The 13,823-nt window shown below is 50.8% G+C and overlaps 1 protein-coding gene across 2 annotated transcripts; it reads left to right on the top strand.

Annotated features, from left to right (window-relative positions):
* Window positions 1-2,698: 2,698 nt before the first annotated feature.
* Window positions 2,699-12,996, top strand: fgfr1b (fibroblast growth factor receptor 1b). Of its 2 annotated transcripts, XM_067257906.1 has the most exons (17): window positions 2,699-3,169; window positions 5,780-5,921; window positions 7,232-7,318; window positions 7,499-7,671; window positions 7,801-7,924; window positions 8,036-8,226; window positions 8,396-8,540; window positions 8,652-8,842; window positions 9,032-9,177; window positions 9,276-9,397; window positions 9,557-9,667; window positions 9,857-10,047; window positions 10,165-10,287; window positions 10,446-10,516; window positions 10,631-10,768; window positions 11,034-11,139; window positions 11,734-12,996. In XM_067257906.1, the coding sequence occupies exons 2-17, from the start codon at window positions 5,819-5,821 to the stop codon at window positions 11,830-11,832; spliced, it is 2,121 nt and encodes a 706-aa protein (XP_067114007.1). In that variant the 5' UTR covers window positions 2,699-3,169; window positions 5,780-5,818; the 3' UTR covers window positions 11,833-12,996. The 2 variants fall into 2 exon arrangements, with proteins under 2 accessions (XP_067114007.1, XP_067114008.1); XM_067257907.1 differs by lacking the exon at window positions 7,232-7,318.
* Window positions 12,997-13,823: the final 827 nt, after the last annotated feature.

Raw genomic sequence — 13,823 nt, 5'->3', positions numbered from 1 at the left:
AGGGTCTGGGGCTGGGCTGGGCCGGCAGTGGCGGTCAGGGAGAGAGTCTGCCTGCGGAAGCTTCTGGGGTGAGGGAGCTGCAGAGGGGATGTCCTTTCTTCTTTTCCTTCTCTGTGCTCACGCGAAGTGGCCTGAACTCGCCACAGCTGCCATTCCGTCGATCCGCAGGACGCAGCCAGGACACGGCTAGAACCAAGAACGTCTTAGAACGGGGACTCTCTCTCTGTAGATGAGAGAATACGGTGAACAGTAATACCCACCCATGTGATTCACTGTGTTTTGTAAACGAGTGTGCGTTTGTGTTTTTGCGTGTGTGTTTGTGTGTGCTTGAGCACGTACGTTGTTCTCAGTAAGCCGCCCCAAAAGTAATAAACAGAGGTGATTGCCCTTAGCGTCCAGACTCCTTTACACCCCAGTCATTATACAAACACACACGTACACACACCCCTCACACACTGCACACACAGATAACTACACACTCGACAACCTGCTTACATTTTCCTCAGACAAACCCAAAATACTTTAGCTAACAGCTTGGTCCGTGTGTCCACCGTGTGTGTGTGTGTGTGTGTGTGTGTGGCAGGTTGTTCCTGGTTCAGAAGGCGCCTGTGGGTACAGGGAAATGGCCACTGGGCACCTTGCAAAGACTGGAGAAGGGTGTAAAAGAGTCCGGATGTTCGACGCAATCACCTCTGTTTATTATCACTGAAGGGCTTACTTAGCCCAAGGACACACAAGGACACACACAGACGCACACATAACAGTTCTCCCTGCACTCACAGGAACAGAACCTTGTTTAGGTCGTAAGTCACATTTGGTGATATGTGACTGCAGGGCTCCATGTCTGTGGGTCTTACCTGGGAGGGGGGGGGGGGGGGGGGGGGGGGAGGGGAACTGACCCCATTCCCTGACAGCAGAGAGTTGTGATGTGTTTATGAGTCGAAATACACCCCACTCCCCTGCTTCCTAACTTCCCTCTCCTCGCTGCTGCCTCGGAAATAATGGCTCCAATGCGGCGTCAGCCGCAACCAGGTCCAGATGTGACCCCCCCCCTCCCTCCCCCCCCCTCCCTCCCACCCACCCCCCCCCCAAACCCAACGCTGCTCTGCTTTCTTTTCGCAATATATCTCTCTCTCTGTCTCCCATACTTTTTCTGTCTGCCATTCACACTCTCTGTCTGTCTCTCATTCACACACACACCCACACACACACAGACAGTATACACAAGTTCATCAGTCGTTCAATCACACATTCACCTCATGCTACGTTTTCATTAAACTATCATCGGGACGAATGAAAACGTCCCCGGCTTCCTGAAGACAATGGAAATACTGTTCGCCCCTCCAAATATGTAGCTTATACATCTGGACTAGGCATGAGAGTGTAAACATAGAGAATGATCCAATCCAGCTTTCAGACATTCACGCAAGTACACATACACACACAAACACACACCCACACACTAGGAGCAGACTTTACGTCTGCACTGACAGCAGAGTAACTAGAACAACATGAAGCTCATATGCTTTGTAGTCCTAATGTGTAGCATTTTAGCACACTGTTACTACACAATGCCTTCACATCCTGGATCAGACTGACGGACACCAGATGTACATACACGGACAGACAGACAAGAAACAGACAGACAGACAGAGACACAGAGAGACAAGGAATGACTGACTGAGAAGGCACCTCATAAATAAACATGATTGGGATAAACTCCACTTAAGGATCACTAATGCATGCTGGGAAAGTCACTGACCTTTGGCCATTACTGCCAATAACAGGAAGCATCAGTCTGTAACGAGCTTCACAGTTGATCCATCACACCCCAAATAACATTTACAGTATCTGCTGCAAGTTCTGCTCGCCGTCTCTCTCCATAAACTGCCCTTACCACTCACAGCCTTGTTGTTTAGCCTACTGGCATTTATTATGACATTTACACCGACTGGGTAGACAGGCCACACAAACTGAATAGAGATGAGGAAAAAATATACCATCCCCTGTTCACTGAGGAATGGGGACATAAAGATTGATTTGTCCCGTACAATGGATAACAGTATCCTCCTGTACTCTCCTCCAACTGTGTGTCCTGCCCTGCGCGCACAATAACACTGTCAGGCACACACAAACGCTTTGTTCTGGCCTCACTCTCCCCACAGTGAATTCACAATTCACACTGGAGCGCACCATCCGTTGGACACTATATGTGTTTGCCTGTGTGTGTTTGTGTGTGTGTGTGCGTGTTGAGTGGTGATGTAACTAGGGCTGGTCCTGTTTAAGTAAACTTCTGATTAAGATCACAGCAAGGAGATACAGAGGAATTCTGGTTTTTTTTGTTGTTGTTTTTTTTTACAAACACACACAAACACACACTTACACAGGACAAGTTGAAAGTGGGTGTAGTGGGTGTAGTCCAACAACAACATGGCTTATCAATGGCCCAATAATATGAAGCTGTTTTTCAATGATGCCTCCATTTTGCAAATGCTACCTAAAGAAGTTGGCTTTGAAAGCTGGGCAGAGGGAGCAGGGGGGGGAAAGGGTGGAGGAGGGGAAATGTTTCCTTCTCAGACTCAGCCCTCTTCTCTCACACGTTCACAGAAAACACACACACACACACACACACACACGGAGAGAAGTTTTGGGGGAGGTCCACGCGCTCCAAGAAGCTGCCCGAAAATGAAGTAAATTAAATATGTTACCAAGTCGGCTGCCGCTCGAAACGTAACTGTATGCTTTTTCGATTGTTAATGGTGTCAGGTTGTAAAGATTTCGCAAACTTTTTACGCGAGACAACACATTTCAGAAGACAATACCTTGGTCTTAGAGCATCGGAGTTTTCCCACGTTTTAGGAGGCGGACGGACTAGTGTTCATCTAACTTCTACCAAAATGAATGTTTCCAAATCTACTTTTCGTCGTGAAAACTGTTAAGCTCCTTGGTGTGGCGTTTCAATTCAACGTGAACGTTTTTTTTCTTCCAATAGAACATTCATTTGCTTTCTCGCTCTTACCGCAGTCAATGGCTGTAAAATTGGACACTATCGCTCCGGAGGACTGCTAAAAACCAAGACATCATTTACGCGAATTGATGGTTTAATTTGCATTTCACTTGCATACCAGCTACATTCGCCGTTTTCAGATCTTCTGAAGACCTTCTACAGGTAGATGTGATTATGCATGATTTATACGTTGTAATTTTGCCAGTTCAGGTTCTAGGTAATTTAATGGAAGATGGGTTCGTTCCATACGTGACTTGAGGTTAAAGTAAAGTCCTTGCTGCAGAATACCTCTGTTGCCGATCGAATTATCGGCTTAACTGTAGGCTAATGTTGTTTGACGGACCCATTTACACCAACATATTTGTAGCCTACTTCTCATGTTTGAAGGGAATAACGTTGTAACTACATGCTGAATCTGCAAGGCATATAATTTTCCAGAAAGTTATGCAATGCTGTTGATTTATAACTAGGTAACTTGTCTGGTGTTAATTGAAAATAGGCTTTTTATATGGGTCTTACATGTTGACATTGTTTCTTGCCTTTCCCACTCACCTGCGCGCGCGAACACACAAACACAAACTCCGATTGAATGAAAACGCGCGGTGGGTCAGAGTGATCCAAAGGTCAGGAGGGTCGACAGGCATTTTTAATAGTCTTCTGTTCCACATGTCATCTTCAGTTAGTTCTATGGAGTGTGAGTGAGACATGTGGAGTGTGTGTGAGGATCCTCACTCCGCCTACGGCCCGCCGTGACCACAGCGACTCCCTAGGAGAGCGCTACTGCGTTTGGGATGCGAGCAGCGAGCAACACTCTAACCTGAGCAGCGTAGTTTCCGACAACTACTTCTACCGCCTCAGGCGTACTTTGACCAGAGCAGTCAGTACTCTGGAGCCTGGCCACTGACACCATCTGGACCTGAAAGAGGAGACCCCCCCCCCCACACTCTGTCTGCACTGTCAGCTCTCGTTCTCGTCCCTGTCCCCCCCACCCCCCCACCCATACCCCTCTCAGCTGTTTTCCAGCTCTGGCTGGCAGACGCTAGCGTGGGCCTGTACCGGGAACTACTGCTCACTCTGCCAGCTGTTCCAGATGAGCCGGTGTGTAGGTTTTCGAAGGCTCTCGACAGGAAGTTGAAGACGGATCCCATTCGACAGGGAGGATGAGGCGTCCGCCTGGAGGACGGTCTTGAGAGCGAGGGGTTCGAGCGGTAGGAAAGAGCGGCGCGGCGTTGGGAGGGCTTTCGGTGCAAGGGAAGATACGAGAACAGGAGAAGATGATGATTCCGAAACTTGAGGGAATAGTTACGAGTGGACGCAGCCGTGGAAAAGAGGGTGAGGTCATTTCGAATGACGCTTCACAGAGAGGGGGTGACAGGTTCTTTTCCTGGCCTAGCAAGTCCCTGCCACCTGCATGCGTGTCTTCTCACGAGTCTGTCTGAACAGAACACGGGGGCAACGCAGTCCAGCACCCTCTCCGACAGCTTGTTTGCATCGCAGAAACATGGCGGCCGTGCTGCTAAACCACCCCCCCCCCCCCCCCCTACCAGCCTCGCCCGGAAAGTAGAGCGATCTCAGTCCTCTTGACGGGGGAGAGAGAGAGGAGTCCTGTGTTGTGTGTGGAGGTCACACATACAGTATGACTGGTGGGGCACTGAGATGGGATGCTCTCTCACTCACTCCCCTCTCTATCTCTATGTCTCTCGCTCCGTCAGTCTCTCTCTCGCCAGCTAAAGCTGGCTGTCAGATGATTCTCAAGGCCCAGTTGAGATTCTCCACCGTAAAACCCGTAAATCTGCCCATAGACTCATTAATTTAAGAGACTCTTAAATTTTAGTGTGGGGCTGAGTTACAGGCGGTGTCTGAGGTGAGGTGTGCGCTCGCTCGCGCGTGTCTGGGGGGGACAGAGAGGGAGATACACGAAGGGCGTTAATGATGCCTTCGTAAACGGGATGCACTACAGTATATTAGAATACTCGTCAAAGTCAGGGTCACCACTCCTAACAACACACACACACACACAGTTCATCATGAGATGGTGGAGTGTTGCTGCAGCCAGTGCGTGATGGTGTCAGTGTTTTGCTATGCAGGCTGTGCTCCTCAAGATTATGGGGGAGGAGAATCTTATAGAATTCCTTAATGCTTGTATATCTTCTATAGACCCCCCTTCCCCCTCCCCTCCCTCCCCGCCCCCACCAGCATGAGTGTATGTATGAGCATGTTTTCTTGCCCCCACTAATCTGATGACACCCCGGTTTCAAAAATGTGAGACTGACTCGACCAAATGGTGTTGTGTTGCTCTGGCCAGGAAGGTGTGCTAAACCAACTGTGAGATGCCACAGCTTGGCTTTATCTCACATCTGATGGGCATTAAGGTGTGACAGCTGCTCAGTTAACTGTGTGTGTGGGTAAGACAAATGTGCTCACCTCACATGTCCTCTCAGAGACAGCTGTGAGGGTGAGAAGGTCTAGCGAGGTCAATTAGACTCCTCTACACCGTGTGAAAACAACCTCCAGAGGCTGGGAGGCTAGGTCCCAGATCCAGGGTCTCAGATCCAGGGTCTCAGATCCAGGGTCCCAGATCCAGGGTCCCAGATCCAGGGTCTCAGATCCAGGGTCTCAGATCCAGGGTCTCAGATCCAGGGTCTCAGATCCAGGGTCCCAGATCCAGGGTCTCAGATCCAGGGCCCCAGCACAGCCTGGCATCATGAGACAGGAGAGCTGACCCCGGCTAGATCCCACCCACTAATGTTTAGCTGTGGTCGTTTTTTGCAGAGTACCATACACCAGGCCCAGACCCAGATCAGAACCAGCATGTTCACCCCCAACTGGACCCTGCTGGTCCTTCTTGGCCTCCTGCTCCAGTGCCATCTGAACCAGGCCCGACCGGCCCTCTCCGAAACCGACACAGACTCGGGTAAGAACGCTCTCTCTACTCTCCTACGGTGTTTCGCTTGAGTTTGATGTAACTGGAGTTAACAGGCAGGGCTGGATTGTATTAGTTCTAGCCTGTGTGTGCGTGCGTGTGTGTGTATGTCTGTGTGTGCGTGTGTGTGTATGTGTGTGTGTGTGTGGCTTGGGCCTTCTCTTCCTCCTCTCCTTTGTTAGTGAAACTCTTTCATGTCAGGCAGAGGTTCTGGTTAGGAGTTGAGAGCATGAGGTTCTAATCCCTCCGACTGCCATGTGGAACTGGTATGGTCACCGGGGTAACGCTTCGTTTCTGTGGAACACTGCTTCGTATAGATATTCTAAACACGAGCCACATGACAAGAAACAGACTTTTTGAAGGTTTCGTTGTTTTGTTTGGAAGCATCTTAGAATGTTTTCATGGTGGAACCACGGTTTGGCTACTCAAGCACGGACTGTGGTCTGGACATCCGGGCCAGACAAACAGCAAGCCGGACACACGCACGCACACACACACCCACACACAATCAAAGTATTATGTGCAATGCAGAAATATAACTCAGTCTAATATAATCTCAGTTTGGAGCCCGTGTGCGTGTGCATGTTTGCTGGTGAACTCGTGTGTGTGTGTTTTCAGTTCCAGCCATCTGGCATCCAGCTGAGTCTGAGTGATACCGTTGTTTTCGAGGCCGTAAATTCTTGTTTTTCTCCCGGTCGAAAACACGGCATAAATGTTGTTTATTCGTTCCAGACTCTTCCATAAATAAAGTCCTGATCGGGATCCCACTGCGGGTGGTCTGAAATATCAGCAGGCCGTGGTGTATCATCCACAAGTTCTAGGTTGCCAGGTTTAGGGTTGGCATGTATGGCAGTTCTGTGGTATTGAGCCCCTCTAGACCCCCTCCCCCGTGGCACCCTTCCCCCCTGCCCCCCTTTGTTCCTGCCTATCCCAGGATGGAGCGAGGGGGTGGGGAGATTAGTGTGTTTGTTTGAGTGTTTAGCGGACCTTTCGTAGCGGGAGGCGCGGGGAGGAAGGCGTGTGAAGTTCAGGAAGTGCTTGTGTGCTGCGCTGAGTCGTGGCGACAGCTCCTGTCTTGTCTGGGGTGTAAGCAGAGCCGGAGGCCTCGTTCAGCGTGACCTGGCTCTATAAAGAGAGGGGGAGAGGTCAGGGGTTAATCTGGTGGCTGTTACGCCTGTCCCCTCCGCGGGAGCTTCGCACCAACCCCAAACTCCCGCCCTTCCTGTTTTCAAACAGGCACGCGCGCACGCGCGCCCGCACACAGTTCTTGAGTTGTTATGCGTCGTGTCCTTGGCTTTCAGCTGACCTGCTGGCTTCTTCGGAGGATGAGGAGGATGACGAGTCGTCCTCTGAAGAGAATAAGCTGTCCAGCAATCAGAAGCTGCAACGTAAGAGCCTGGTCGTCACTCTCCTCTTCCCCTCTTGATACACATAGCCCCTCTCTACTTACTCGATCATCAGTTTGAGGACGTACAAACATTTAGGTGTTTGCCGTTAGAACGTTAGGTTCCCATCCTGAATCTAAGAGTATAACATTTTCTGTCTCTCTTTCTCTCCCCCCCCCCCAGCGATGCTCCCTCAGTGGGTAGCCCCCGATAAGATGGAGAAGAGGCTCCACGCAGTTCCCGCCAGCAAAACGGTCAAGTTCCGCTGCCAAGCAACAGGGAACCCCGCTCCCACCCTCCAGTGGTACAAAAACGGCAAAGAGTTCCGCAAGGACCAGCGGATCGGAGGCTTCAAGGTGTGTGTGTGTGTGTGTGTGTGTACCATGCGTGGGGCCAATCCCTAAAAACGGCTCGTTTTTTCACACTTGTTCTCTCCAACCCCCCCCCCCCCCCCCCCCCCCCCCCCCCCACCCCATGTGGCTCAGATCCGAGACCACATCTGGACCCTGATCATGGAGTCCGTGGTCCCCTCCGACAAGGGCAACTACACGTGCGTGGTGAGGAACGACCACGGCAGCCTGTCACACACATACCAGCTGGACGTCGTAGGTCAGTGGGGTCCTGTCACTGTGTCCAAGTTGACCTTTCGGGAGAAAGCGGGTGGCGGTGTGGACGAATGTGTTCAGTGACAGGACCTATGTGCGTGTGTGTGTGTTTCAGAACGTTCACCTCACAGACCTATCCTCCAGGCGGGTCTGCCGGCCAATCGTACGGCGGTCGTGGGTAGCAATGTGGAGTTTGTGTGTCGCGTGTTCAGCGACCCCCAGCCTCATATTCAGTGGCTCAAACACATCAGCATGAACGGCAGCAGAGTGGGGCCCGAGGGGGGGCCCTACGTACGCGTCCTGAAGGTGCCCACACACACACACACCATTCCCACTGACAACCACTCAACTGTTTCCACTCGAATCTTGGATCAACTCTAACCCTCCTTCTCCCCTTCCTCCTCCCTCCCTCGCTCTCTCTCTCTCTCTCTCTCTCTCTCTCTCTCTCTCTCTCTCTCTCTCTCTCCCTCTGCAGACAGCAGGGCTGAACACCACAGACAAGGAGATGGAGGTGTTGACTCTGAAGAACGTGTCTCTGGAAGATACTGGACAGTACACCTGTCTGGCTGGGAACTCCATTGGGGTGTCCCACCACTCTGCATGGCTCTCCGTGGTCGAAGGTACACACAAACACACACACATGTAGACACACACCTGCCCATACTGTTTGTTGTCCATGCCAGATAAAGAGTTAATGCCTTCACCCCCCCCCCCCCCCCCCTCTCCTCCAGACCGGCCCCCCTCCCCTGTACCGTCCCAGGCCTACTTGGAAATCTTCATCTACTGCTTTGGCTTCTTCATCATCATCCTCATGGTTTCCATAGCAGCCGTTTGCCGACTCTACTGTGTTCCCAAGAAGAGCGACTTCAGTAGCCAGCTGACGGTCCACAAGCTCGCTAAGAGTATACCCCTCAGGAGACAGGTAATACACACTCTCTCTCTTTCCTCTCTCTCTCTCATTCTCTGTCTGTCTCTCTCTCTCTCTCTCTCTCTCTCTCTCACACACACACACACCTAACACCAGTTCCCCCTCTCTCTCTGTCTCTCTCTCTGTCTGTCTCTCCTCTCTCACTCTCTCTCACTCTCTCTCTGTCTCTCTCTCTGTGTATAGGTGTCCATAGACTCCTCGTCCTCCCTGCAGTCGGGCGTGTGCCTGGTGCGTCAGTCGCGCCTCTCCGGTGGAGCCACGCCCACCCTGTCCGGAGTGTCGGAGTACGAGCTTCCCAACGACCCGCAGTGGGAGCTGCCCAGAGACAGGTGCCCATGACCCCCCCCCCCCCCCAACGCTGTAGCGCCTCACAGAGGAGATCACTCTGAGATGTGTGTGTAACGTGTCTGTGTGTGTGTGTGTTCAGGCTGTCCCTGGGGAAGCGTCTGGGCGAGGGATGCTTTGGCCAGGTGGTTCAGGCCGAGGCGGTGGGCATCGACAAAGACAAGCCCAGCCGCCTCACCAAGGTGGCCGTTAAGATGCTCAAAGGTGAGTGACGCTCGGCGAAACAATATGGGTGTTAACGTAGCAACACGCCAGTTGCTACGTCGACGCGGCTATCAGAAAGCCACTCGGCTGTCAGCGGTCCTCCCTGACTTAACAGCTGTTCTTCCTGTGATGGTGATGTCACATCCTGTTTCGGTGTAGCCGACGCCACGGAGAAGGACCTGTCTGACCTGATCTCCGAGATGGAGATGATGAAGATGATTGGCAAACACAAGAACATCATCAACCTGCTTGGGGCTTGCACCCAGGGCGGTGAGTGTGTGTGTGTGGGTGCCAGTGTTTCTGTGTTTAAGTAAATGTGTGTGTGTAACTTCCGTTAGATGTAACTGGAGTGAACTGGCAGGGCTGGGGCATGTTAGTTCTAGCCTGTGTGTGTGTGTATGTGTGTGTATGTGTGTGTGTGTGTGTGTGTGTAAAATCCTCCTCTCTGCCTGTGTCCAGGTCCCCTGTATGTGGTGGTGGAGTACGCGTCTCAGGGCAACCTGCGGGAGTACCTGCGTGCCCGGAGGCCCGTGGGGCTGGAGTACTGGAGCGGGCCCTCGCAGGCCCCCCTGGGCAGCCTGGAGCTCCGGAAGCTGGTGTCTGCAGCCTACCAGGTGGCCCGGGGCATGGCCTACCTCGCCTCCCAGAAGGTCGGTTCCCCTCACCCTCGGCCTGTCTGGGTTGGTCTTGTTTGTCTGGCCTCCCTGTTTCCTAGGGACCTCTGTCTCTGTAACTCTCTCCCCCTGTCTTCCTCCTTTCTCCCGCAGTGCATTCACAGAGACCTCGCAGCCAGGAATGTGCTTGTCACCGACGACAACGTGATGAAGATAGCAGACTTCGGCCTGGCCAGAGACATCCACCACATCGACTACTACAAGAAAACCACCAATGTAAGCGGTATAATAGACAGCTGGATGGATGGGATGGATGGGATGGATGGGATGGATGGGATGGATGGATGGGATGGATGGGATGGATGGATGGATGGGATGGATGGGATGGGATGGATGGATGGGATGGGAGGTTTAAACCCTTGTTTTCCTGACAGGGTCGTCTGCCTGTCAAGTGGATGGCACCAGAAGCGCTGTTTGACCGCATCTACACACACCAGAGTGACGTGTGAGTCTCGCCACCTAACCTCCTCAGACTCTCCTGTCGTCTCGTGCGTGTGTTAGCCGCGTGGACCTGTTTTGTCTGTCTTTATTCAGTGTGTATTCTGCGTGTGCGTTACAGCTGGTCTTTTGGTGTTCTGCTGTGGGAGATCTTCACTCTGGGGGGATCTCCTTATCCTGGTGTTCCCGTGGAGGAACTCTTTAAACTCCTCAAGGAGGGACATCGAATGGACAGGCCCTCTGCATGCACACAGGAGCTGTGAGTACACACACACACACACACTCTCTGACACACACACACACACACTCTCTGACACACACACACACACACTCTCTGACACACACACACACACACTCTCTGACACACACTCCCTTACATGTACCTACACGCACTCTTACACACAGTCTGTGTCTCTCACACGCACCCTCGCACACGCAGACCCTCTCTCACACCCACACACACACACTTAGACACTCACACACATCCTTACACACACACGCTAATCCGCCCGGTGTGTTGCTAGGTACCTGATGATGCGGGACTGTTGGCATGCAGTGCCCTCACGCAGACCCACTTTCCTGCAGCTGGTGGAGGATCTAGACCACACCCTCTCTCTCATGGCTAACCAGGTAACGCCACATCGCCTACAGATAGAGTAGCCGTCGTTATTGAAACATCCTCTCTCTCTCTCTCTCTGTCTATCTCTCTTTCTCTCTTCCTCTCCTTAAGTTGGAAGTAGCTCTTGTGGTTAGTGGGAACTGATTTTTTTTTTTAATACTCGCTGTGATATATTGTTTTTATTATTGTTGCTTGTTTTTTCCACAAGTACACTTGCACTAATAGCGGTTCATGTTGTTTAATTGTAACTTGTTCAACTACATGCTCTTATGGTTCTTCCCTTTGGCACTTACTTTGGTTGTTCACAATGTGTGCTTCATGTTTTGGCTACTCGCAATGTTTTTGTGGCTATCTTGTTGTTATGATCAGTGACCTATGCACTTTGTAAAGCTCTCTCTTGGAAGTTGCTTTGGATAAAAGCGTCTGCTAAATGAATAAATGTAAATGTAAGTAGGGGGCTATTGGTGGGAGATCGTGCATCAGTATGATTACGAATGTTTCCATGTCCAGTGTTGTGTAACTAGTGGCTAACTGGCATTTTTTCCTGTCCAATGAAAATAAAAACAAAACAAAAGTTCCAAACATCTCTCCCTCTCTCTGTGTAGGAGTATCTGGATCTGTCTGTCCCTCTGGTCCAGTACACTCGCGTGGGTTCTGACACCTACTCCTCCTCTGCCTCCGTCGTCTCCCGAAGCACCACGTAGGGTACGGGACCCCTGGGCGTTCTGGACCGTACTGGACACACACACGTTTGGACACACCCCTCAGCAGAGCAGACGACCCTGCCTGACATATCCCTGGTTCTCTACACAGGCCTGGCTGCCTCCTGGCCCCATTGCCCCTCAGAGGACTCTACCTCTCTACACCCTCTGGCTTCTCCTTGCCTCAGTCCACTGGTCTCTCCTGGTCTGGGCCTGGTTCTGAGCTCTCCTGTAAGCTCCCGTAGTCTTTCACAGAAACCTAACCAGGGCGTCTGGAACTCTGCCTCAAGCCCACAGACAGACAGACGGACAGACAGACAGACGGACAGACAGACGGACGGTAAGCCGCATTGGCGGACACACAGGCAGGGTTCTGGTGGAGCCAGACGGAGACATGACCAAGACCTTCCAGAAACGCAGCCAGGAAGTGTTTCTCAAACAGTCTGCTCTCGGCTCGAGAAACGAGTCTGAACTCTTAAAAAAGAGGCTGGCCACTTGCCTTCTTCACCAACAACTGTGCCTGACAAATCATATTGGATTCAAAGGGAATGTAACCAATGTAAATTAGTTAGTTTGTAAATACTGTATTATATATGAATATATATATATAATATTCACACTACTATTCTTTCTGTACATGGTTTGTTGTTTATAACAATTGCCTTTTTACCCTGTCCATGAGTGGGCTGCTATTTGAGTTTTGCAAACTGTTTTCTATTACAATTCTATAAAAAAAGATATGCTACAATATTTGTTGACTAAGATAAACTGCTAGCCACAGTGTTAGCCTGTGTTTCCATCCCATTCAGATCAATCAGAAATCTTGATTGGTGGTTTTAATGGTTTTTAATGTGTTTTCTGTTACAGGTTATTGCAGTATTACAGTATCACCACAGTATTGTTATAGTTTGATTTATGCTCCTGCTGTTATTAACAACAGTATTACTTCATGTCGTCAATGCTTGGCTATGACCTCAGAATGAGCTCCTTGAAGTGAATAGACAACACCAGTTTTCTGATGGATATCATTGACGATAGTAATGTTTTTATGAATTTCATTTTGATGATAATGCCAGTGATGATGTTCATAGAGGCTATGCACTTATCTCCCGTGGATGTAAATCTGCCTTTGCTAAGGAAGTATGAATAAAGACAACTTTATACTCTTGGGGCAAATCTGTCTGGTTTTGAATCATTACCTAACGTTGCATTGAGCCATTGGCTTCAGAGAGAAAGTCCATCTGCTACTTTTAGAGGTCAAATCCACAGCAAACTGGAAGCTTGAAAGCAGTGTGTGTGTGAGAGAGAGAGAGAGGGGGGGGGGAGATTGATGGTGGGAAGAGAAAGGCCTGATTGGTTGCTACATTAATCACAGATGGACCCCACACTGGGGAGGAGCTGCACACACAAACTAGACCCAGCCTCTTGACAGCCTCTTGGCTGAGGTTCAGATGAATTGGGAAAGGGTTTGAAGGTGCATTTCCTTCCTGTCGAGTGGAGCCAACGTGTAACGTATGAGAGCAGCCTGTCTCTGGGTCAGTCGAGCTCCTCGGACTCTGGAAATCGTGTTTCCGTCCTCGAAGGTTTCATGTTTCAGCTTTCTACTGTTTGAGGTGTTTCAGTCCTCAAGTGTGTCGTGTGTTCCAGTCGTGGAACGCTCTTTATTGGAGTTCTATACTGGTCTGTGTTTCCCTCCCCCTCTCTCCCCCCCTCTCTCCCCCTCATTCATACGTTCTACTGCCGGGAAGGCCTCGTTTTCCAGAGTCCTATCAAGGGACTGGATTTGAAAAAAAACTACATGTCAGCATGATGTGTCTTGGTATCGGGTGATCTCGGTTTCCCTGAACTGCCCGGCTTGTGTACAGGCCGACTCTCTTGTGGAGAGCAGCCCAGCTGCCTGTGTAAACAGCCTTAGTGCCGAGTTTTCTCAGGGCTGCCGTTAAACAGCTCTAATAACCTGAAATGAGGGCTGTTAAGACTGTTAGCCATCTGCC

The sequence above is a fragment of the Osmerus mordax genome, chromosome 20 (genome assembly GCF_038355195.1).
Source record: "Osmerus mordax isolate fOsmMor3 chromosome 20, fOsmMor3.pri, whole genome shotgun sequence".
Classification (NCBI taxonomy): Eukaryota; Metazoa; Chordata; class Actinopteri; order Osmeriformes; family Osmeridae; genus Osmerus; species Osmerus mordax.
Note: the sequence above shows the minus strand (reverse complement) of the source record. Positions and strands in the feature narration are given on the sequence as shown.